This window comes from Heterocephalus glaber, unplaced genomic scaffold, assembly GCF_053883595.1.
Source record: "Heterocephalus glaber isolate CG9 unplaced genomic scaffold, H.glaber_assembly_v1.0 deba00001569, whole genome shotgun sequence".
NCBI lineage: Eukaryota > Metazoa > Chordata > Mammalia > Rodentia > Bathyergidae > Heterocephalus > Heterocephalus glaber.
The window spans coordinates 2,092,488-2,117,761 of record NW_028258354.1 but is presented as its reverse complement, the minus strand read 5'-3'; the positions used below and the strand labels follow the sequence as shown (position 1 = coordinate 2,117,761).

At 47.5% G+C, this 25,274-nt stretch overlaps 1 protein-coding gene across 18 annotated transcripts; it reads left to right on the top strand.

Annotated features, from left to right (window-relative positions):
* Positions 1-659: 659 nt before the first annotated feature.
* Positions 660-25,274, top strand: Smarcc2 (SWI/SNF related BAF chromatin remodeling complex subunit C2). Of its 18 annotated transcripts, XM_087192310.1 has the most exons (31): positions 663-832; positions 1,665-1,724; positions 2,772-2,891; positions 3,616-3,701; positions 4,143-4,224; positions 4,316-4,408; positions 5,996-6,065; positions 6,298-6,367; positions 8,400-8,475; positions 8,878-9,009; positions 9,089-9,204; positions 9,578-9,702; positions 11,992-12,051; positions 12,213-12,250; positions 12,510-12,640; positions 13,228-13,299; positions 16,552-16,665; positions 17,094-17,247; positions 18,032-18,124; positions 18,356-18,475; positions 18,567-18,629; positions 18,984-19,242; positions 19,503-19,664; positions 19,945-20,009; positions 20,214-20,349; positions 20,432-20,598; positions 21,472-21,606; positions 22,253-22,634; positions 22,963-23,046; positions 23,323-23,388; positions 23,943-24,205. In XM_087192310.1, exons 1-31 carry the CDS (start codon positions 722-724, stop codon positions 24,017-24,019), a joined length of 3,519 nt encoding a protein of 1,172 aa, XP_087048436.1. In that variant the 5' UTR covers positions 663-721; the 3' UTR covers positions 24,020-24,205. The 18 variants fall into 18 exon arrangements, with proteins under 18 accessions (XP_012933732.1, XP_087048444.1, XP_087048443.1 ...); XM_013078278.3 differs by having other exon boundaries at positions 660-832; positions 22,963-23,388; positions 23,943-25,274; XM_087192318.1 differs by lacking the exon at positions 1,665-1,724 and having other exon boundaries at positions 661-832; positions 18,359-18,475.

Genomic DNA, 25,274 nt, shown 5'->3' with positions numbered 1-25,274 from the left:
CCGGACGAGACCCAGAGCCGGGGAGCAGGGATGCGCGCACCTGGCAACTCGCAGCCCTCGCCCCTTACCTCGCGCCACGCCCCTCCGAGGCAGAGTCGGGCGCACTGAACGACCAGGGCGGGAGCTCGAGAAGCGCAGACCTGTTGGGAGCAGAAGCCGACCCCGCCACGCAGCGGTGTCGGAGGTAACTTCGGGGAGGGGGCAAGGAGTGGCGCGTGAGCCAGAGTCAGGTATAAAAGAGGAGCGCTTGGGCGAGAAGGGGAGCAAGGAAGTTCCTTGGGGAAAGGGGTGTGAGTTCCTCGGGATTAGGGTTCTACTCTGGGCTATGGACTGGGCTCTTGGGGCATGGTGAAGGGATGGCCCCCTCCGGGCTGAGGGGCAGAACCAAGGGAAAGGGAATGGCGCGGAGGAAAGAGCGCTTTGGAAGAGCGGCGCCGCCCCCAGGAAGTCGCTGCCGCCGCCGGGGAGCCCGCCGGGGTCCGCCCAGGCCCGAGCTCAGCCACCGCCCCCGCCGCCGCGCCGGGCCTGCCGGCAGGGGGCGCTGCGCGGACCGGGGCCGGCCCAGGCGGCGGGAGGCAGCGGCTGCGGCGGCGGGAGGCAGCGGGAGGCGGGCGGAGAGGGAGGCGGAGGAGGCGGGAGCTGAGCGGGGCGGGCGGCGGCGGCGGCGGCGGCGGCGGCGGCGGCGGCGGCGGCGGCGGCGGCGGGGGCCGAGCCCGAGAAGATGGCGGTGCGGAAGAAGGACGGCGGCCCCAACGTGAAGTACTACGAGGCCGCGGACACCGTGACCCAGTTCGACAACGTGCGGCTCTGGCTCGGCAAGAACTACAAGAAGGTAAGCGGGCAGGGCCGCGCTGGGGCCGGGGGCGGGACAAAGGGACTGCGGCCCGCAGAGCCCCGGTGCTGCCCGCCCTCCGGCCCCGGCCCCTCCCCCTCCCCGCGGCCCCCGCCCGTGCCCACCCAGCCCGCTCCCTCCCCACCGCGCCCCGTGCCCCGCAACAGCCTTGCTCTCCGCCCGGGTTTTGCTCTATGCCTGGTTCTGGCAGGCCACCATGCCCTAAGCGTCGCCCTCTCGGTTTTCCCCCGGGAGACGGGTGGACGGGATGCAGAGTGGGCGCCCTTTGCCCGAGTAGCGTGCCGGCCACAGCTCCAGCCTGGGCGCCCTCACGGAGCCAGGTACCAGCAGGGCCGAGGCCTCCCTGGTGCTTTGTGTATGTTCGGAGATGATGAAAGCAGGAGGGTAAGCAGTCACAGAGCAGGCCGTTGGCTGCTTATCAGCCTGGAAAGGGTCCCCACCCCGGGATCACCTGTGTCCGTGGCTCACCCCGCCGCCCTCATCTAAAGGGCTTCGAGAAAGCTCCCAGGGGGACAGGGAATGGGAGTTCTTGGGTAGCGCGCCCCTTCTTAAATCATTTCTCAGCTTCACAATGAAGTCACTATAACCGAGGCTTGCATTGCCCTGGACTTGGGGTCCAGAGACTAAGATCAGCATTTCATCTCTAGCCCTTGACGCCCCCAACTCCCATAACGTGAGATAAGAAGGTAGTGAACAAAAGGGTTCAAGAAGCCTTACCTGTCTTTTTTTACCAAACCTCTTCCTGGTGTCTTTGTCTTTAAGGCCTAGTTTTATCTGGAGATGGTGCTTCTCTTCTTTCTCCCCACCCCAGGGTTCTCCTAGCTTTCCTTCAGCTCCCCGATTTTTCCTGCCCAGCTTTGCAGCCTGTCAGGTATGTTGGGCAGTTTAGGAGAGTGCCCCCACTAACCCTGGGTGTGCTCTTGGCCTGCGATCATATTTAAGAGTCTCTTTGGGTGTCAGAATTCTGACAAACAGCTGCTGGGTCTGTAGCTTGTCTGTACCCCAGCATGAGGCTCTAGTTCCCAGCCTTCTACCTTTGAAGGGAGATCAGTCTAGGGGCTTAGTCTCTGGCCCTGGGGGGGATTGACAGCCTGTGACCTGGTTCAGCTTTCAAGCTCTTAGCTCTTTGTCATTTACCTTTCCCTTCACAGTTCTCTTTACACCTCCCACTGAGGAGTACGCTTAGGGTGGAGGAAACAAGGGTCAAAAGGTAAAGAGAAAGTTAGCCTCCTGGTTCTCAGTTTGAATTAGAACAGAAGGCTAGAATGGCAGGTAGCATAATATGGAAACGTTTAAGGAGGCCCAGAGTTGCTTGTCTTAGACAGTTTCCTCGGAAGGGTTACATGCTATCTTGCTGTTCTTCATCAGGCTGGGCAGTAGCTGGTCCAGGCCTGGAAAGACATTACCAGTTCTAGCAGAAGCAAAATGCACAAGTTCACTCAGAGTCTGTTTGCCATACCTCACTTCCTTGCTCCTTTCTTTTTTATTATGTTAGGGGGAATCATTGCCTTCCACAAGTTTCCCCCAAGAAATATACTGTTGTCTCACTTAGACCTTCAAAGGGATGTTGCTTCCCTAGCCTGAACTCCATAAACCTTCAGAATTTTACAGTTCTTGGTGCTGTTGCCTGGAGATCAAGGTCCTGAAACTCCAGTTTCAGGGTTTAACTGGGGAAGAGTAGGAAGTGTCCCTTACCACCAACACCCAACTCTGGCAGGTGGTAGCATGGCTCCCTTTCCTGGTTAGGGGTTCCTAGGACCTCCTTTTTACTGTTTTCTTTATAGTGACTTGACATGTAGGGGACAAAGATACTATTTTCTTTGCTCCAGAAGCTTCCCCAGCCCATGGGGAAGAAATAAAAGAGCTAATAGACATTTTATCTGGGGTCTACTTTTCTTTCCTTTCCCTCTTTCCTTAGTATATACAAGCTGAACCACCCACCAACAAGTCCTTGTCTAGCCTGGTTGTGCAGTTGCTACAATTTCAGGAAGAAGTTTTTGGCAAACATGTCAGCAATGCACCGCTCACTAAACTGCCGGTGAGTGCAAGAGCAAGGGGATGTGTCCTCCAAACTGGAGAGAGAGGAATGGGGATGTAGCTCAGTGGTTTCACCACCTGCTGTGCAAGCTCAAGGACCTGAGTTCCATCCCTGGTACAAAAAAACAAAACAAAACAAAAAACAAAACCAAACGGGAGAGAAAATTGTGTTTTTTAAAATATTTGTAAATTTCATAATTTGGGGGATTTGGTTCTATTTCTTACCATCCCTAATCCTGGTCAAGGCATTACTGGTTTGGCCTAGTCCCCAAATTATCATTCCCTTTGTCTTTAGTAATACTTTTTGCAACAAGTTATCTGATAGTAGCCCTGCTCTGTCCATGAATCTTTCATGGTATAGTTAAAAGGGCATGAGATTTAGATTTGCACAGGTTTGTGTTCAAGTCCAGATTTTGCCACTTGATGGCTCTGTGATCATGGCAGTCTTCTTGAGTCTTGGTTCCTTCACTTCTAGCTGAAATTGCTACCTTGTAGGAACTCTGCAGTAGCAAATGAGGTAACCCAGTGAAGTCCTCAGCACAAGATGATGCCTTGTGAATATTGGTTTCCTCTTCCAGGCCAGATGATAAAATGCCAAAAGAATTCAAGAATTCTAGTTTTGGGCGGCAGATCAGATCAGGTGGGATTTTGTGAAAAGATTTTTAAGTGATAAGAGAATTTACAATGTAACTCTCACATGCTTTTTCCCTGTTTGGATTTTGTAGATCAAATGTTTCCTAGATTTCAAAGCAGGAGGTTCCCTATGCCACATACTTGCAGCTGCTTACAAGTTCAAGAGTGACCAGGGATGGTGAGATGCCCTCTCTCTATGCTTCTTACATTAGTTTAGAGAGAAACCCCCACTGTAATTCACTGAGGTCTTTCTGGGGTGGGAGAATATAGGTAGAAATTCTGTGTGTTGCTAATTCTAGTTCAGAAAAGTAAGTGAGAGTCAAAGCCAAAATATTTTCCGTGTGTGTGTTTGTGTGTGTGTGTGTGCGTGTGTGTGTGCGTGTGTGTGTGCGTGTGTGTGCGTGTGTGTGTTGTAGAGAAAGAGAGATACTTAAGTTGGTATCTCAGGTTGTTTTTTGTCCTTTTAGATTAAACAGAGTGATTCATGGAGTTGAGATCAGGAAACCCAGATCCTGGGTGATTTTGGCAACAGCTATGAGCAAGATACCTCTGAGTTCCCCATGTTAGGAAGTCACAGACATGAGCTACACTGCTCACTAGATTATTGTCTTTTCATAAGGAGGCGTTATGATTTCCAGAATCCATCACGCATGGACCGCAATGTGGAAATGTTCATGACCATTGAGAAGTCCTTGGTTCAGGTAATACACAGGAACCTCCATCTCCCTTCCCTTAGTGAGAATTCAAAACACTTCTACTCATGACCTCATGATCTATTTCCTGTCCCCACAGAATAACTGCTTGTCTCGACCTAACATTTTTCTGTGCCCAGATATTGAGCCCAAACTGCTAGGGAAATTAAAGGACATTGTCAAGAGACACCAGGTGAGTGTCAGGTCAGGAGATATTTCAGAATTCCACGACTCTTTTCCTGATGTTTTCCATACTAGAAAGCAACCCTGAAATACCATGCTTTTTTTGCTTGTTTGTTTGTATGGGGGATTGAACTCAGGACCTTGTGCTTGCCAGGCAGGTGCGGTGCCACTGATCTAAATCCCTAGCCCTTGTTTGTTTGTTTGCTTTTTTTGGTACCAGGGATCAAACTCCAGTCCTTGCGCTTGCAAGGCAAGCGTCAGAACCACTGAGCTAAATCCCCGGCCCCCTTGTTTGGTTTTTTTGAGACAGGGTCTCACCTCGTAACCCAGGCTGGCCTCAAACTCATGGTAATCTTCCTGCCTCAGCCTCCTGTCTGCTGGGATTATAGGCATGTACCACCATGCCTGGCTTGAAGTACCATGTTTTCTATTACTGCATAGATGGCTTTTTCTATTTGGCAAAGACCAGAGCTAAAGCCTTGTTGGGCCCAGTGGTGCACACTTGTAGTCCTAGTTGCTTGGGAAGCTGAGGCAGGAGGATCACAAGTTTGAGGCTAGCCTGGACAAATTAGCAAGACCCTGTCTCAAAATTAGAAAGGACGGGCCGGGGATTTAGCTCAGTGGTATCTCTGCCTGCCTTGCAAACACAAGGTTCCGAGTTCGATCTCCAATACCAAAAAAAAAATTTATAAAGGACTGGGGATGTAGTTCAGTGGGAGGCTCTGGATTCAGTCTCTAGTAATGGGGAGAAAAAAGAAAAGCTTGAGCCTTTCCTTTTCTCTCTGCTTCTTCCATTTCCCAATCCTGTCAGGGACTGGAGCATTGTTTCTAGAGACTCCATTGGCCTAGGGAAAAAAGCATCCATTTCCTCTGAGCTAGAAATTCCCTAATTTCAGATAAATGAAATCCTTGCTCTTTGGAACTTTATAACAAGTAAATGCAGTTGATAAAAACATATTGTTGGGCCAGGGATTTACCTCAGTGGTTTTGCTGCCTGCTGCGCAAGGACAAGGACCCGAGTTCGATCTCTGCTACCAAAAAAAAATACTGTCAACTTTAAATTTCCCATGTGTAGATAATGTATCCAGTGGATTATGTGCAGCAATGTTTAATTCTTTGATTTTTCTCCATTTTTAGCATAATCCTAGCTCTTTTCTCTGCCACTCAACTTATGTGCTAAGAGAATGCAGACTGACTTCCTTCTTCCTTCCTTTTTTCTTTCTTCCTTTCTTTCCTGCTTGCTTGCTTTTCTTTTCTTTTATTTTCTTTCATTTCTTTCGTTTCTTTATTGAGACCAGGGATCAAACTCAGGACCTTGCGCTTGCAAGGCACGCAGCGGAACCACTGAGCTAAATCCGCGGCCCACAGACTAAATTTAATACCAGTCTAAGCAGAATGTGATCAAGCAGGCAGATGTGTAGTTTTATCTTCTTTTGATTTATTTACACTCAAGAATAATTAAAAGAGGACTGGGGATTTAGCTCAATGGTTCCGCTGCCTGCCTTGAAAGTGCAAGATCCTGAGTTTGATTCCTGGTACCAAAAAAAAGAATAATTAAAGGAGACTACATTTACCTCGTTCTCCTTGTGCCATCCAGGGAACAGTCACTGAAGATAAGAACAATGCTTCCCATGTTGTGTATCCTGTCCCAGGAAACCTAGAAGAAGGTGAGAACTGGGTTTTCTGGCCATGCAGTGCGTGGCTTAAACTCTCCAACTAGAGGACTACTCTAGTCACTGCAGAGCCTGGGTTCCTCTCTCCTTTTAACCACGAATTCTCTTGTCTAGAGTTCTTATTACCAAGTCCTCTGCTGCAGAAGCAGAGTCCTTAGGGATTTTGTCCAGAGTTATTTTTTGTGTCCCTCTTAGTTTATCTGTCTCTCTTTGTCTCTATCCCCAGAGGAGTGGGTACGACCAGTCATGAAGAGAGATAAACAGGTTCTTCTGCACTGGGGCTACTATCCTGACAGGTAAGGATGAGTTCCTGGGGCAGGTTTAAGTACAAGAGCCAGAGCTAGGCCCAGAAGCCCTGGAACATATAGCAGGGAAAGAAAGCATTTGTTCTCCTACCTATTGGCAATCCTTCCTCTCTTTTGGAGATTTAAACTTATTGGATGAGGCTCAGGCTAAAAGGACTGGGGCTCTGTGTTAAATTATCTCAGTTTTGTTTTTGTTTTTGCTTTCTGGGGATTGAACCCAGGGCTTTACTTATGTTAAGCACACACTCTGCCATTGAGCTACACCTTCAAGTCTCCCAATATAATTTTTTTTTGTACCAGGGATCTAACTCAGGACCTTGTGCTTGTGAGGCAGGCAGCGGAACCACTGAGCTAAATCCCCGGCCCCAATTTTTTGTGTGTGTGTGTGTGTTTTTTTTTTTTTTTGGTACTGGGGATCGAACTCAGGTCCCTGCACTTGCGGAGCAGGCGACGAAACCACTGAGCTAAATCCCCGGCCCTCCCAATTTTTGATAAATAAATATTAAAACAGTCTGACAGTAGGAAAATGTTCCAGCACATTTGTATATCTACTCAGTGAGCTATTAAGTAGCCTGTAATGTGATATAAAGTAATACTGATATTTTATAGATGAAGATGATAGCCAAAAATAGCATATGTAAACCAGGCACAAAGGTACACACCTGTATTCTCAGCTACTTAGGAGCCTAAGGGAGAAGGATTGTTTGAGGCCAGCAGTTCATGGTCAGCCTGGGCTACATAGTGAGTTCAAGTCCAGCCTGCACTACCTAGCAAGATCCTGTCTCCAAGAAAATAAAAATGAAAAGAAAAGAAAAAAGAGCCAGGGATGTAGCTCAGTGCAGAGGCCCTGAGTTCAAACTCTGTTACCACTTCCCCCCAAAAAAGTACCATGTGAAATAATACCTAGGGCCTGGGGGAGGTAGGGATATAGCTACATGAGCCCTGGGTTTGATCTCAGGCACCACTGAATAATAACAACATCAAAATTGTATCTATTATGAGGGCCTGGGGATTTAGCTCAGTGGTGCTGCCACCTGCCTTGCAAGCACAAGGTCCTGAGTTCAATCCCTGATACCAAAACAAAACAAAAAGACCCCAAAATTATATCTATTATGATTACAGTTATATAAAACCAAAGTTGTACAGAAAAAAGTCACCAGGAAAGCTGGGTGTGATGGTGCAAAGGTATAATTTCAGCACTTTTGAAGGCTGAGGCAGGAGGATCACAAGGTAAAGCCCAGCCTCAGCAATTTAGCAGGATGTTATCTCCAAGAAAAGGAGGAAGGGTCTGGAGATTAGCACAGTATAACGGCCCTGGATTCAATCCCCAGTACTGCCAAAAAAAAAAAAGGTTTCCAAGGAAAACATATGTACTGTATCAAGAATAATTATGGGGTTTTTTTTGTTTGTTTTTGTTTTGTTTTTTTGGGTACCGAGGATCGAACTTGGGACCTTGTGCTTGCGAGGCAGGCACCAGAACCACTGAGCTAAATCCCCGGCCCCATTCAAGAATAATTATGTTAAGCTGTTTCTTTTCATTCTGTATTATTTTTTATTCATTCTGTATTTTTTTAAGTTTAACTGACATGTATACAATGTACACAGATCAAATCAGGATGGTTCACGTATCCATCATTTCAAATATTTATCATTTCTTTGTGAGAAAATCATTCTGTATTTTTAAAATGTTTTATGTGGCTTTATTACTTTGTAGTAAAAAGAATCCCAGTATTTGTTTTTTTGTTGTTTTTTGTGTTTTTTAATTGTTTTTGTTTTTGTGGGGGTTTTTTGGTATCGGGGATCAAACTCAGGACCTTGCACTTGCCAGGCAGGCAGCAGCACCACTGAGCTAAATCCCTGGCCCTAAAAAGAATCCCAATATTAATTGGAAAAATGATCATACCAAAAATTATGCCAACAACCAATTTTTTTTGTAAATGGAAAAGATAAAAGATCTGTACTTTACTTTTCTATAACTCTGTCCTATTGGTTCTAACTCACATCACTCAATTTCTCCTGGCAGTTATGACACGTGGATTCCAGCCAGTGAAATTGAAGCATCTGTGGAAGATGCTCCAACTCCAGAGAAACCTAGGAAGGTGAGCTTTTCTTGTACAGCCCACGCTAGGAAGAATGATAAGACCAGACCATTCTGGAGACAAAGTGCTCTTGGGCTTTTTCCACTGAGGATCCTCATACAGAGCCATGGTTTCCATGTTCTCAGCACAGTCTACCTCTGTGTGTGTGTGTGTGTGTGTGTGTGTGTGTGTGTGTGTGTACGTGTACGTACTTCTTGTGGTGTAATGGAAATCAAACCCAAAGGCACTCTACCACTGAGCTACATCTCCAACCTCCTTTTTTTTCCTATTATTTTTTATTTTGAGACAGTCTTGCTAAATTACCCTACCAGGACTCAAATTTGCAGTCCTTCTGCCCCAGCCTCCTTCAGTGCTGGGGTGACAGACGTGTGCCACTACGCCTAGCATGCCTTTGTACTACAGGTTCATGCAAAGTGGATCCTGGATACAGACACCTTTAATGAATGGATGAATGAGGAAGACTATGAAGTAAATGATGACAAAAACCCTGTCTCACGCCGAAAGAAGATTTCGGCTAAGACACTGACAGATGAGGTGAAAATCCCTTTCTTTCTTCCTGGAGTCTTCACTGGGGATTATAGGCTGACCTTTGTCCTAATTTTCTCTCCTGCAGGTGAACAGTCCAGATTCAGATCGACGTGACAAGAAGGGGGGGAACTATAAGAAAAGGAAGTGCTCCCCCTCTCCTTCACCGACCCCAGAAGCTAAGAAGAAAAATGCTAAGAAAGGGTATGCCAGCTCCTAATAAGCCCAACATTCACCATTCTGTCCATACCATGTCAAACAAAAGAAGGATAAATTCCTTCCTGTGGTCACTGGGCCCTGACCTATGTATGCTATGACACTGTAAGTGTCCTGAGAAAAGGATGAGTCCGTTCTTAGCCACCCAGTTGTTTGTTCTAGTCCCAGCACACAGTAAACTAAGTTTAATCACCAAATGAAAAGACTTTGCCACCCCCCCTTACTCTATAGCTACTAGTTTCTGTTTGTGCTCATTTCTACCCTTGAGATTCTGTTTTGCTGCCTTTCCCTTGAACCCCAGTTTCTGGGGGCTCATTGTACAAGGGTAACCAGATTCTCTTTTACTTTCTTTCCTTCCCAGTCCCTCAACACCTTACACCAAGTCAAAACGTGGCCACAGAGAAGAAGAGCAAGAAGACTTGACAAAGGACATGGATGAGCCCTCTCCAGTCCCCAATGTAGAAGAAGTGACGCTACCCAAAACAGGTACTGGGCAGCCAAGTGCCTGGGGTCACCCACTCCCTGTCCTACCTGTGGCACTCCTTGAGTGAGCTAGTTTCCCCAATCTAGTTCCAGGTCTAGAGTAGCTTTCCCCATCAGTTTAGATATTTAGTGAACTTATTATTACCAAGGAAAAATCTCACTTCACATCTAAATATGAATTATGCACATGCTTTGTGCCTAGTAATAATTGTCTCTGAACTTTTATTTTTTTGTTTTTGATGGTGTTGGGAATTGAATCCAGGGCCATCCCAGTGAGCTACATTCCCAGCCCTTTTTTTTTTGAGCTGGGCGTGGTGGCACACACCTGTAATTCTAGCACTCAGAAGACTGAGGCAGGAGGATTGCCCACAAGTTCGAGGCCAACCTAGACTGCATAGCAAGATCCTGTCTCAAAAAACTGAAAAAAAAAAATGTTTTTTTGAGACTGGGTCTTGCTAAATTGCTGGGTTGACCAGTCTGGGCTTGCCTGCCAACTCTGGGATTATAGGTACCCAACCCCACCTCTGTGCTGAGATTGAACCCAGAGCTTTATGCATGCTAGCATATGCTCTACCTCAGAACTGCATCCCTTGCCCTCCAAATTCTTGGTCTCACTATGTAGTTCAGGCTGGCCTGAACTCATTATGTAGCCCAGGTTGGCCTCAAACTTGTAGCAATCCTGATCTTACTGCCTCAGCTTCCCAAGTGGGAGGATTATAGGCATGAGACACCACACCCAGCTCCAAACTCTTTTTTGTATCTTTTTTTTTTTTGTGGTACCGGGGATCAAATTTAGGACCTTGTGCTTGCTAGGCAGGCACGGCACCACTGAGCTACATCCCCAGCCCTTTCCAAAATCCTTTTTTTTTTGGTGCCAGGGATCGAACTTGGGACCTTGGGCTTGCGAGGCAGGTGGCAGAACCATTGAGCTAAATCCCCAGCCCCCTCCAAACTCTCTTTGATTGTGATTCCCATCAATGAAATATATTCGAGCATATATTATATACATATATTATTAAATCACTACTTTGGGATCATTATAAAACACATGTAAATATTACCTAAAAAATGGAAAAATGAGGATGTTGTTCAGTGGTGGAGCCCTTGCCTAGCATGCGTAAAGCCTTGGGTTCAATTCCTAGTACTAAAAGAAAAAAAAAGGAAAAATGTAAAGGATAATAAAAACAAATGTACAAATACATTCTGAAAGTTTCTTCCTGTATTCCAGTGGATAATTAGGCCGGGGATATAGCTCAGTGGTTCTGCCACCTGCCTCGCAAGCGCAAGGTCTGGAGTTCAATCCCCAGTATGAAAAAAAATAAAAACAACAACAAATTGTGATAGGGCTGGGGATTTAGCTCAGTGGTTCCACCGCCTGCCTTGCAAGCACAAGGACCCGAGTTCAATACCCAGGGTACTAAAACAACCAAAAACGTGTACGATTCTACTGGATACTCTCTTGTGTTCCATGGAAGAGGCCACTGCTTCTTGGAGGCCACTGGTCTACAATACCATTTACATTCTCTTCTGTAGACTGGCCTTGGTTATAGGTTATACTAGGAGTATATTCCAAGATGGGTTTGGCTGAAAGTTCACCCTTATTTCCTCGTCAGTTTCTCTCTCTGTTTTCCTTAAGATTTTGTTTATGAATTCAGTTAACAAAAGTGTTCTTCACTTTCAAAAATGTTTAAAATCTGGCTGGAGTGAGCCAGGTGTGGTGGCACACATCTGTAAGCCCAGCACTTGGGAGGCTGAGGCAGGAGGATTGCCACGAGTTTGAGGGCTACATAGTGAATTCAAAGCCAGGCTGAATTACATAGTGAGACCCTGTCTCAAAAAAAAAGAAAGACTTATGAATATATGCAGATTAAAAAAAAAAGAGAATATATGCAGATAAGTAAGGTAACCTTTGACTGAAGAAGGAGGTAAGTAGCAAGGGAGTTGTTTGTTTTTTGGTGCCGGGGATCGAACTTGAGTCCTTGGCTTGCAAGGCAGGTGGCGGAACCACTGAGCTAAATCCCTGGCCCTATAGTAGCAAGGGAGTTTTAAGCCCTAGACAGTGATGGCAAGCCTTTTGAGCTTTCAGTGGTACACATGGCCCACTGAGGCACAAGTGCTGTAAGTTCACCACCACTGCCATAGAATAATTGTGACTAGAGGAAGTTACTGTATTTTGTGATCAGATGGAGAAAATTTTTAGAGAAAGTAAGATATCTTAAGACTTAACAGTAGACAGATAGGCCCTTGACTTTGGCATAATGAGTCTGATAAAATGGCTTTCTCTTCTGACAGTCAATACTAAGAAGGACTCAGAGTCAGCCCCAGTCAAAGGAGGCACCATGACAGACCTGGGTAAGATGGGAAACCCCAGGCAAGACAGGCAGTGCCCAAGGCTTGGGGAGGGCTCAGCGCCACCTTGTCCTCGCCACCTTGTCCTGACCCAGTGGGGTTACCAATACAACTCCTGGCCCTCAGGAGGCTCCAGCCTTATATGTTGCTGTCTTCTCTTTCAGATGAACAAGAAGATGAAAGCATGGAGACCACGGGCAAGGTGGAGCCAGTTTAGACAGGCCCTACCTCTCTATGTGATTCTGATTTGTGATTATAAAGTGCCTTTTACTCAGACTCCCCCCACCCCTCCATAAACTAATTCCAGCTGTTGTTCAAAACTCTGACCCCTTCAGTCTGGAGCCAATGGTGTTCATCCCCAGCTCCCATCGTGAAGTGTCCACATTCCCAGGCTGTGGGAGAAGCAGAGGGTTGCTGGGGGAAATGGGAATGCTATTGTCCAGCAGACTCCATACTTGTAGGATGAGGATGAGAGCAGTACGGGGAACAAGGGGGAGCAGACCAAGAATCCAGACCTGCATGAGGACAATGTAACTGAGCAGACCCACCACATCATCATTCCCAGCTATGCTGCCTGGTTTGACTACAACAGGTACTGTTGTGACTTCTCACTGAATCCTTAGTTCCCTGCTTCTGGGGAGGTCAAGAAGTTGTTTCTTCTGTTATCAGCATATACGTTATTTCTTCCTCAGTGAAATACACCAGGGTGCACTTGAGTTTTACAGGAACTCCTGATCTCTTTTGAGTCCTCCAACTCTGGTGGGAAGTTCTCTCCAAGTTTGTAATTCCTACAGATGTGAGCTATTTGTCCATCCCAACTTCTGGGCTTTTCCTCCCTTTGGGGAAGGAATAAATGGGGATTTTTTTTAAAAAGTGGGTTCTATCCCCAATACCACACGCACAAAAAAGAAAGGAGTTTTAAGATTTGACCACTCCTCTTCAGAGTCATTTGATTTGGATTCAGTCTCAGTCCCTTAAGAGTTTACAGGGCCAGGGATTTAGCTCAGTGGTGCTGCTGCCTGCCTTGCAGGTGCAAGGTCCTGAGTTCAATCCCTGGTACCAAAAAAAAAAGAGCTTACAGGCACATAGATGAAGATAAAGGACCTATCAAAGATAGGTCCCCCTACCACCTTCTCTCTCCTTGACCATCTTCTGAATCTATTCTGTATTCTTTTGCAGTGTTCATGCTATTGAGCGGAGGGCTCTACCTGAATTCTTTAATGGCAAGAACAAGTCCAAGACCCCAGAAATGTAAGGAAATTTCAGCTCATGGTTTTGTTTCTTCCTGTTGTCCTATTCATGCTTCCTGATCCAGCAGCATTCAGTTTAGCAAACATTTGAGTTCCATCCATCTACATGTTGTTCTAGGCCAGTGATGGCAAACCTTTTAGAGCTTTCAATGATGCAAACACCCTGCTGTGGCACACGTGCCATAGGTTCGCCACAACTGTGCTAGGCTCTCAGAGACATGATACTTGGTTGTTAGGCAGCTGCAGGTCAGCAGTTATAGATGCTTTAGGGTTTGCCCAAGGTTGGTATTAAGTGTTGTGTTCTGTATAAAACGTGTACCTCCGGGGCCGGGGATTTAGCTCAGTGGTTCTGCCGCCTACCTGGCAAGCGCAAGGTCCTGAGTTCGATCCCAGGTACCAAAAAAAAAACCCATGCACCTGCTCCAGTGCTTCAGATACTTCTAATGAAGCTCAGAGCCTTTTAGTCCATGATTACTGTTATCATCTAAAATGCAGATAAAAACTGGCAGGGTGGTACATGCCTGTAGACTCAGCACTCTGGGAGGCTGAGGCAGGAGCTCAAGCCCAGCCTGAACAACTTAGCAAGACCCTGTTTTAAAATTAAAAAAATAAAAAGAGCTGGAGATGTGGTTCAAAACAAAAGGCCCTGGGTTCAGTCCCCACCACTGTGATAGAAGATAAAACCCTAGCACAGGGCCAGGGTTTTATCTCAGTGGCACTGCGCCTGCCTCGGAAGTGCAAGGTCCTGAGTTTGATCCCTGGTACTGAAAAAAAACCAAAACAAACAAAAACCCTAGAACAAACAATAGCTTTGAGTTTTTTTGTTTTTTAGCAATAGCAAAGTTTATTTGAAAATGTAAAAATGGAGAGTGAGGGAGAAACTGGTTCTGGAGAGTGAGCTTGGGCCAAGTAAAAAAGGAAAAAGCAAGATAAAAGAACGCCTTGGAGAAAGTAGAGGGTGGCTATTGTGAGGAAGGCCATGATAGGCCAGACAATAGCTTTGATTAAAGTATAAATGACTGTGCCAGACTGGTCCCTAAGAGATTTGATAGAAAAGCAGAAGCAGCCAGTCACGGTGGCGCACACCTGATCCCAGTACTCAGGAGGCTAAGGGAGAAGGATTGCTGTGAGTTTGAGGTCAGCCTGGGCTACACAGTGAGTTCAAGACCAGCCTGAACTACATGGTGAGACCCTGTCTCAAAAAACAAAAAAATGAAAAGAAAAGCGGAAGGAAGGAACTAAGCGAGGGAAAACCCAAGTCTGTGAATTAACGAATGAAGACTCCTTCCTGAGAAGGAAGTATATATAAAGGGCAGGCTTGGGGCTCAGAAGTCTTTGTCTCTTTTAAGGTTTTACGTCCAGTCAAATCTATGTGACTTTAGATGAGACTTGGCAGTTTTCTGTGATTATGAGTACTTTAGGATAAGTAAGTGATGAAGTAGGTGTAGCAGACCTAAACAAGTTCTCTTTCTAGCTGTTCCCCAGATTCTCCTCTTTGGTGTATCTTCTATTCTTACCACATTTCTTTCCCCATATCTTGGTATAGTTCTCTGTTCCCCTTCTTCCTGGGGAAAGCAGTGTGTGTGAAAGGAAAGAAAAGTAGTGACCAGATGCCAGATTCAACCTGACTTCTGGCTTGAATAGGAACTGAACTCTTGGTATAGTTCTCTGTTCCCCTTCTTCCTGGGGAAAGCAGTGTATGTGAAAGGAAAGAAAAGTAGTGACCAGATGCCAGATTCAACCTGACTTCTGGCTTGAATAGGAACTGAATTCTTGGTATAAAATAGTAAATGATGGCAGCCAGGTGTGGTGGCACATGCCTTAATCCCGGTACTCAGGAGGCTGAGGCAGGAGGACTGTAGCAAGTACAAGGCAAGCCTGGGCTACGTAGTAAGTTTAAGGACAGACAACCTGAACTACATAGGGAGACCCTCCCTCAAAAAACAAAACAACAACAACAAAAATAATGGTAATTGCTGCATCTGTTGAGAGCTTACTATCACTTAAACACCATTCTAAAAGAAGTGTCCAATATATTGACTGATTTAATCTTTTTTTTTCCCCTGATACTGATTCCTGGGGCACACTCTACTCCTGAGCTACATCCCTAGGCTTTTATTTTTTTATTTTGAGATAGGGTCTTGCTATGTATCCGAGGCTATCCTTAAACTGGCAATCCTCCTGCTTCAGCCTCAGCCTTCTGAGTAGCTGGCATTACTAGCTTGCACCACCATGCCTGGCTACTAATTTAATCTTCATAGCAAACTCAAAAGATTGTTTCAGGTTAGGAAACTGGGTTGTAGGCACCTTAAATCACTGGGGTCAGGTCACACAGCTGCAGCAGTCCAACCAGGTCTCACATCCTTCAGTATGGCTTATATTCTCAGACTTTATAATACCTCCTACTTTTTGAGCCATAGTATTAGACACTATACTAGTACTTTGCAGACCTCTCTAATCCACAACATATATTCCATTTTACAGGTGAGGAGTTTAAGATGCAAACATGGAAGTAACTTGCCAAAGCTTTGTGGTAAAAGTGGGACTTGAACTTAGATCTTTACAATTTGAAAATATATTCTCCAGTGCCATGGTGGCTAGCTGAATGCATGAATAGGAACTTCCGTTTAACATCTGAGTTCCTAAACAAGGACATTTTTTCTTACCTTTAGATTCCTTGTTCAGAAGTTAGGTGATAACAAGTCTTGGTAGAGCACACCTATAATCCCAGCTCTCTGGAAGGCTGAGGCAAAAGGATTACAAGTTCCAGCCCACCCTGGGCAATTTAGTGATTTAGTGAGACCTTGTAGCAAAAGGAAAAAAAAAGAGCTGGGAATGAAGCTCAGTGTGAAGGCCCTGGGTTCAGTCCCTCACACTGAAAACAAAGTTGGGTGAAACATCCCCAAATATAATGGGAAAAATCATTTAATTAAAAAACCCATCAAGAAAAATAGAAGAAATGCTTGAATCCCTTGTATTTAGCACATCTCAGGCACTCAGATTTTGTTGAATCTCTTTCTTTGTCACACAGGAGGGATCATTAGCTTTATTTTTTTTCTTTTTCTTTTTTTTTGGGGGGGAGGTGGTAACAGGGATTGAACTTGGGACCTTGCACTTGTGATGCAGGCAGTGGCACCACTGAGCTAAATCCCCGGCCCTGATCATTAGCTTTTTTAAAATCATTTTTCCTACCCTTTAGCCCTCAACATTTATTTTTCTTCCTTTTCTTGTTCATCTTTCTGTCTCTTCTAAGCTACCTGGCTTATCGAAACTTCATGATTGACACTTACCGACTGAATCCCCAGGAGTATCTTACATCCACTGCCTGCCGACGCAACCTGGCAGGTGATGTCTGTGCCATCATGAGGTGGGTCTTGCTGGTGAGAGGCAACGGGAACATGAAGAGTCTGCCCAAGGGTCTCTTGGCAGAACTAGAGATGCTTGCAGGAAATGTAGGGCAGGAGAACAACTTTTAGAGAAAGGTTTGGGGACAGGTTTGGGGAATGAGTGTCTTGAGGGATTGGAAATGTAAAATAAAGGAGAAAGAAGAAGTGTGTCTGTAACCCAAAGTAGTGGTTCAGTTTTACTGGCTCTCCAGGAAGAGGTGTTTGGGAAGCAATGGAGAAAGGCCCAGGCTGGAATGTGTACTTGGGTGTCACTGACATTTAGATGGAGGATGGAGGGTGGGAGTAGAGAGAACCGAGAAGAGGATGGATGGAAAGGAGTTTTATGTCCCAGCACCCCTCCTCATGCACCTTTCTGGCTATCCTGTGTGACCCTGACTCTTCCTCACAGGGTCCATGCCTTCCTAGAACAGTGGGGTCTTATTAACTACCAAGTGGATGCTGAGAGTCGACCAACCCCGATGGGCCCTCCACCCACCTCCCACTTCCATGTGTTGGCTGACACACCATCAGGGCTGGTACCCCTGCAACCGAAGACCCCACAGGTAGAGTGAGGGACTCTGGGGATGGGGTGGTGGAGTGGGTAAGATTGGGCTTCTTTGGACATTTCTTTTCTGGTTTTCTAGGGTCATGGTCCAGCAGTATGTTGAGGCTTCTTCCTTTTCCATGGGATACAAAGGGCCAGAGAAATAAGCGCTATGTGTTTACCCCCCTCTCAGCCTCAGTATCTAAAGCTGTGAGGACTTGCTGAGCAAGAAGAATTGCTCCCTATACTCAGGGAACTGGCAGGTTAATGTAGGAGGTGGAACAGATAGAGAAAAATGGCTTGAAATTAACATATGAACTTTTTAAACTTTGTCATTTTCCCATATTTTTTCATTTTTGAGTCATGATTTTTATCACCTCCATTTTTTTTCATTTCCATTTCATCCATTACAAGAATTGAGAGGAGAGGACCAGGGATTTAGCCCAGTGGTTCTGCCTCCTGCCTCGCAAGTGCAAGGACCCAAGTTCAATCCCCAGTACCAAAAAAAAAAAAAAAAAATAAGAGGAGAAAGGTTTTGTGGCTTGCCCAAGGTCACAGAGGACCAAATCTAGGACTAGAACCTAATTGCCCAGCTCCTAAGAGAACCTGTAAAGTTCTACGTGAATATAAACGGATATCATGCCAGCTACATATGTAATTAATTAATCTTGGAGGCCGCATGGAACAGTGGCATGAGAGCTTCCAGAGCTTGTGGGCTGCCCAGCATTTGGTCTTGAGGCCTCTAGGGCCTTGGCCTAGCCATTTCCTGCCCAGCCTCCATGACGCTAAGCTCTGTCCCCCAGGGCCGCCAGGTTGATGCTGATACCAAGGCTGGGCGGAAGGGCAAAGAGCTCGATGACCTGGTGCCAGAGACGGCTAAGGGCAAGCCAGAGCTGGTAGGTGGGGTGCAGACCCCGCTGGCTTCTTATTCGCCCCTTTATTGGGGGACCCCTGCCCGGGAAGAAGAGACATGAGAGCAGAGGAGCTGCAGCAATAAGGGAGGAAGTCCCGCCCAGGGGCATCCCTGGCTTTGGGAAGGAAGCTCCTTCTGTCTGTTTTCTCTCTCTGTCTGCCCCTGGCTCCTATGGTCACTTGTACTCACCTCTTTCTTTCTCCTCCACAACTAGCAGACCTCTGCTTCCCAGCAAATGCTCAACTTTCCCGACAAAGGCAAAGAGAAACCAACAGACATGCAGAACTTTGGGCTACGCACAGACATGTACACAAAGAAAAACGTCCCCTCCAAGGTATGAGGTACAGCTGACCTGGGGCGCAAAATCTTTCCTCCTCAGACGTCACAGGCTTCTCTCTCCTGACCTGTCCATATTTCCCCTGCAGAGCAAAGCTGCAGCCAGTGCCACTCGAGAGTGGACAGAACAGGAGACCCTGCTACTCCTGGAGGTAATTGGGGAAAGGAAAAGCAAGTTCTGCGAAAACAGAAGTGGCCAGGGTGCTACTTTCATTTGTGAGTGGAGAGAACTCATGGAATCTGGGGTGAGCAGGGTGTGATCTTGCCCCAGTCTCCCCTTCCTCATGCCTGCCCCAGGAACAGTTCCAAGCCAGGCATTTTGACTCCTTTACTAACTCCATATCCTTTCTTAGTGCTACTTGGAGACCCCCCCTTGGACCTAGCAGAGTACACAGATACAGAACACAGAGAGCTTTGAAGCCAGCTGTCTTTAGTAGGATGGGGGGAGTTGACCTTCAAGGAAAGTGGCTAAGTAAGCAGAGTTGTGTCTCCACCACTACCACCAGGCCCTGGAAATGTACAAGGATGACTGGAACAAAGTATCTGAGCATGTGGGAAGCCGCACGCAGGACGAATGCATCTTGCATTTTCTTCGCCTTCCCATTGAAGACCCGTATCTGGAGGACTCAGAGGCCTCTCTGGGCCCCTTGGCCTACCAGCCCATCCCCTTCAGTCAGTCTGGCAACCCTGTTATGAGCACTGTTGCCTTCCTAGCCTCTGTCGTCGATCCCCGAGTCGCCTCTGCTGCTGCAAAGTCAGCCCTAGGTAACGGGGTGGGGGTGGGGGGTGGGAGGGTGTCTCGGCCTTCTTAGTTTGATTTTGAAGAACCAGATACTCAAACTGTGAAACCCTCTCAAATTTGGCTGCCCTGTTGGCCTTATCTCTGCTGGTCTCCACTTGGATACCTGTCTAGGGTCTGTTCTGGTCTTAGAGACTAAGAGATGGGCTTGTGAGGAAGCTTTCACAAAGATAGCCAGAACTGCTCACCTGCACTGTCCCAGCCTCATCCTCTCTGGGTCTTACAGAGGAGTTCTCCAAAATGAAGGAAGAGGTACCCACAGCCTTGGTGGAGGCCCATGTTCGGAAAGTGGAAGAAGCAGCCAAAGTGACAGGCAAGGCAGACCCAGCCTTTGGTCTGGAAAGCAGTGGTATTGCGGGAACCACCTCTGATGAGCCTGAGCGCATTGGTAAGGCCTGGCAAGTTTCCAGATTTCTCCCCTATCACCAAGGGCCAGAACCACCTGGCCTCCCTGTGCCGTCTGTGCCTTATACTGGCATCAGAGCAAAACATGAATGGGAGAATTGGTGGGTTTTTGTATTTTCCCCAGGACTTCACCTTAGAGGCTTTGGCTCCTACTGATCCTCTCCGTGAGGTTTTGGCTGGTAGAAGGGCAGTTGGAAATATGTTGCACAGACAGACTCTGTTATCAGACACCTTCCCTTTCCTTTCCTTCCCTATGGGCCCAGAGGAGAGCGGGACTGATGAGGCACGGGCAGAGGGCCAGGCCGCAGATGAGAAGAAGGAGCCCAAGGTATAGAGGGATTGATTGACCTTGGGCTGGGAGGGGGTGCCAGGTGCTGCTCTGTGGTGCTAGGGAAGCTGGCCAGGGGCAGTCTTCTGCAGCCAGATCGCCTCTAAAGTAAGAGGACTAAAGTCAGTCCCCTGCCTGGGCCCTTTGTGTGAGCATTTATCTCCTCAGCCACTGATGTCTCCTTTTCTTCTACTGGGACTTCAGGAACCCCGAGAAGGAGGAGGGGTTGTAGAGGAGGAAGCAAAGGAGAAAACCAGTGAGGCTCCCAAGAAGGATGAAGAGAAAGGGAAAGAAGGTGACAGTGAGAAGGAGTCAGAGAAGAGTGATGGGGACCCCATCGGTGAGCCTCCCAGAATGGTGGTGGGGGGTACAGGAAAGAGCTGTGCAGCTGTAGATCTGACTCAACCTTTGTTCTGGCCCAGTTGATCCTGAGAAGGAGAAGGAGCCCAAAGAAGGGCAGGAGGAAATGTTGAAGGAAGTTGTGGAGTCAGAGGGAGAAAGGAAGACAAAGGTGGAGCGGGATATTGGTGAGGGCAACCTCTCCACTGCCGCTGCCGCTGCCCTGGCTGCTGCTGCCGTGAAGGCCAAGGTGAGGCCAGTCCGTTTATTTAAATAATAAATTAATTTACTTATATATTTTTGGTTTTATTTGATCGAACTCGGGACCTTGTGCTTGCGCAGCAGGCGGCGAAACCACTGAGCTAAATCCCCAGACATTTTTGGCTTTTTTGAGATAGGGTCTTGCTGTATAGTTCAGTCTGGCCCTGAACTCACTGTGTGTAGCCCAGGCTGGCACTGAACTCGAGGTGATCCTCCTGCCTCAGCCTTCTTTATTTTTATGCTGAGAGGGAGTTAGTCATTTCTTCTGTAAACTTTTTAAATCTCTTAACTTTTGGGTCTGTTTCCAGCCCTGTAATTATTTGACTTAATGTGTGTGTGTGTGTGAATTGAATCCATGGCCTTCACGAACACATTTCCGGGCCTCTTTTAAAATTTTAAGACGGGATCTTTGCTATGTTGATAAATTTCCCAAACTGACCTAAAACTTTTAATCCTTCCTCAGCCGCCCAAGTAGCTGGTATTACAGGCATGCACCACCACACCCAGCTTCATTTGTTTTATCCCTTGCTACTCTTTTTCTTTTTTTGAGACAGGGTCTTACTATGTAGTTCAGGCTGACCTTGTACTCAGTATGTAATCCAGGCTGGCCTCAAACTCATCAGTCCTGTGCACCAGCACACCCAGCTACCATATTCATTATTTTTTTTATTTTTATTTTTTTGGTACTGGGGGTCGAACTCAGGTCCTTGCTCTTGCAAGGCAGGTGGCAGAACCACTGAGCTAAATCCCTGGCCTAGCATATTCATTCTTAAACTTGCCAGCCTCAGCCCATCCTATCTTCCCTGGAATGTCTGCAGCTGGGTCCTCCCGCTGATGTGCTATCCCACCCCTTCTTGCCTAGCACTTGGCTGCTGTTGAAGAGAGGAAGATCAAATCTTTGGTGGCCCTGCTGGTGGAAACCCAGATGAAAAAGCTGGAGATCAAACTCCGGCACTTTGAGGAACTGGAGACCATCATGGACCGGGAGCGAGAAGCAGTGAGTAGCCTCCCCTAAGGGGTCAGCAGGACCCTGGAACCCACAAGACAGCTTTGCCCTAGTTAGGAAGAGTGATGGAGGGAAGAGGCACACCAAGGCAGAAATGCTGAAGCTGGGGCTGATAGGGAGTAGGGCAGGCCAGGCATGGGAAATCAGCCCTGGACAGTCAAAGACATGAAAGCTGAAGGCTGAGGTCCCACAGAATGTCAGCTCCACAGAGCACTCCAGCTCTGCTTCACTAGTAGTAAACTCTCAATAAATATTTAACTGAGTGTTTTGAAAGGATTTTCAGATCAATGGATAGTCTTAGTTGGCTTCCCAAGAACAGTTAAATTTCTAGACACTTTTGAAGGAAGAAAAGAACATGAATTGTCAAGAACAGAAAGCATTTTCCAAATTAATGATAAATTCAGAGCTTTGGAGCTGCAGTGAGCCAGGGCTACCATCAGATTAACTCTACTGCAGTGAGAAGCTGTCATGTAATTCAGAGCAAGTGAGTGGGAAGGACAGAGGAAACACAAGGTTTAGATTTGGGGAACCACCAGCATAAGAGATGGGGTCTTTCAGAAGAAGACAAAGCAAGGAGCAAAGGATTTGTCTAGGGATCTTCTGAAAATTTAGTAACAGCACTCATTGGCATTGGCAGCTGGAATATCAGAGGCAACAGCTCTTGGCTGACCGGCAAGCCTTCCACATGGAGCAGCTGAAGTATGCTGAGATGAGGGCCCGGCAGCAGCACTTCCAACAGATGCACCAACAGCAACAGCAGCCACCGCCAACCCTGCCCCCAGGCTCCCAGCCCATACCCCCTACAGGGGCTTCTGGGCCACCCACAGTCCATGGCCTGGCTGTGGCTCCAGCCTCTGTGGCCTCTGCTCCTGCCGGCAGTGGAGCCCCTCCTGGAAGCTTGTGCCCTTCAGAACAGATTGGGCAGGCAGGGCCAACTGCAGGGCCACAGCAGCCACAACCAGCTGGAGCCCTCCAGCCTGGGGGAGTCCCTCCAGGGATCCCCCCCCCTGGACCCCATGGTAAGTGGTGAGTTCCAGAGCTCTTGTTGGCTACAGGAATCCAGGAAAATGTCCCATTTCCCTTTGAAGGGGTTACATGATGGGCCTGGAGATAAGGACTGGCCTCAGTTTCCACAGATGAGTCCCCCTCTGTTATGTCCCTAAGCCAGTAGGGATTTCTGTCCAAACCCAGACCTTTGGAATTTTGTTCCAAGAATTTACCATTTATTCTAGTTTCCAGAAAAGGGAAGGTGGCATCAAGAAGTGTCCAGTTTCTCCTTGCTGTGAAATTAAGTTGTTAAGCAAGATTTTACTCCTCTAACCTTCTCTCTCTCGTCTCAATTCTTAGGCCCCTCACCGTTCCCCAGCCAACAAACTCCTCCCTCAATGATGCCAGGGGCAGTGCCAGGCAGCGGGCACCCAGGCGTGGCGGGTAATGCTCCTTTGGGTTTGCCTTTTGGCATGCCGCCTCCTCCTCCTCCTGCTCCATCCATCATCCCATTTGGTAGTCTAGCTGACTCCATCAGTATTAACCTCCCCCCTCCTCCTAACCTGCATGGGCATCACCACCATCTCCCATTCGCCCCGGGCACTCTCCCCCCACCTAACCTGCCTGTGTCCATGGCGAACCCTCTACATCCTAACCTGCCGACGACCACCACCATGCCATCTTCCTTGCCTCTCGGGCCGGGGCTCGGATCCGCCGCAGCCCAGAGCCCTGCCATTGTGGCAGCTGTTCAGGGCAACCTCCTGCCCAGTGCCAGCCCACTGCCAGGTGAGAAGGGGCTAGGAGGGGAGAAGGGAAAGGGAGATGGGTCTACAGGGAGGCAGGGAGGGCAGGTGGGGAAGGGGTCAAGTACTAGAATTTCCACAATCTTTTTTGAACACTGGTAAAAATTAGAATACAGGAGGAAGGGCCTTTCTGGCCCTCCACCATGCCCCAGCCTGGCAGCTGCCACCTCTGGGATGACGCTGGGGCCTTTCACTGGTGGGTCATGGAGGAGTCCTGTGGCACGGAGCATCTCAGTTGTAAACTTGAAAAGCAGATACCTGTTTGCATGATGATTGGCATCTCTTTGCTTGTTCCCACCACATTCAGATGCCCCATTTAGAGTTCCCTTAGGGGCAGGAGTAAGATTTGGGGTGTATCAATTTTCCCCAGTGTAAGGTGGAACAGGGTGTGAGAAAAGCAAGTTGTACATTGTGGGTACCTCATTCATCTACCTACCCACTGCATGTCATTCCTGGTTCTGTGTCTGTGCGTGCAGACTAGGTCTGGACCCTTCCCTCCAACACACCCCAGCTGATTCACATTCCTTTTCTCCACAGACCCAGGCACACCCCTGCCTCCAGACCCCACAGCCCCGAGCCCAGGCACAGTCACCCCTGTGCCACCTCCACAGTGAGGAGCCGGCCAGACACCTTTCCCCTCACCCCCCATGGAGATCTCGGTTCCAGAAACAGCCCTCCCCACCACTGGGACCCTTCCCCAGCTGGAGAATTCATCACTACGTAAGGAAAGCTCCTTCTGCCCTTCCACAGCCCCCACATGCCAGCAGAGGCATGTATTTTTATATCGGATTCTCAAGGACTTCTGTTTAAAAGATGTTTCTAACGTCTGGGAGAAAGGATAGGATGGGACGGGTGCCCTCGAAGGGCTGGGAAAAGGTGTTTATATAACGTTCTACTTAACCACTTCCAAGGGTGCACTCCCCTCAGAACTACTGGATTTTTTTATAGATTAAAAAAGTTTAAGCCCTTTGAAAGGAAGTAGATTTTAAAAAGCCACATTGGAGCTCCCTTCTAAAAATTAACCAACTTTTATGTTCTTTTGTGTGGGGAGTGATGGTTTTAAGTGGAATAAGGTTGTAGGGAGAGCTCTGGGGATGGAGTAGGATACCAAACCTGTCCCCTCAAGCCCTTGGTAGTGACTGAGTCAGTTCTCTCACCCATTCCCACGCCATTGATTCATACTAATCTCTCCTTCTGCTTCCTCATTGTTGCTGTTTTAGGCCACCCCAGCTCAACCAATGATCCCTTTCCCTCTGAATGTCAGTTTTGTGTTTTTAAGTCATCTGCTTAGTTGATGTCAGCATGATTTTGGGAGGGGACATATTTTGGGGGGATTCCTGTGATGGCTAACAGATAAGAACGGGCAGTAGGGGCTGTTCTTCCCTTCCCTGGGTTGTTTCTGTGAGCTCCTGAAAGGCATGGAGGAGTAAGCTGTGAGAGGATGGGGAGTTTTTAAAACCTGAAAATTTTGAAAAGCACTTAAGCACCTCCTTCTATGACTCAGGTGGTAACTCCCCTAACCTCTTCTCTCTCCCACCAAGACTGGCAGAACCTCAATGCTAGCTTAGTGGTTCCCCAGATGAGGACACAGGTTTGGGAGCAGGGCAGCTTGGCTTCGCTCCCCATATTCCAATGCCTCCTGGTTGCAGTTTCTCCTTTCCTCAGCCTTGACATGGAGGTAAATGGGATTGTAGGCTCTACACCAATCCCTGGTTCCTTCTACCAGTCCCTTTATCCCTCATGTCCCCATGTTTCTCTTCTTCTGAGTCTTGGCACCTTCTGTTCAAAGTTCTCTGTAAATTTTCTCTTTCCCTTTTTTTTTCTTTCTTTTTTTTTTTTTTTTTATAAATTAATTTGCTTTCAGTTCGA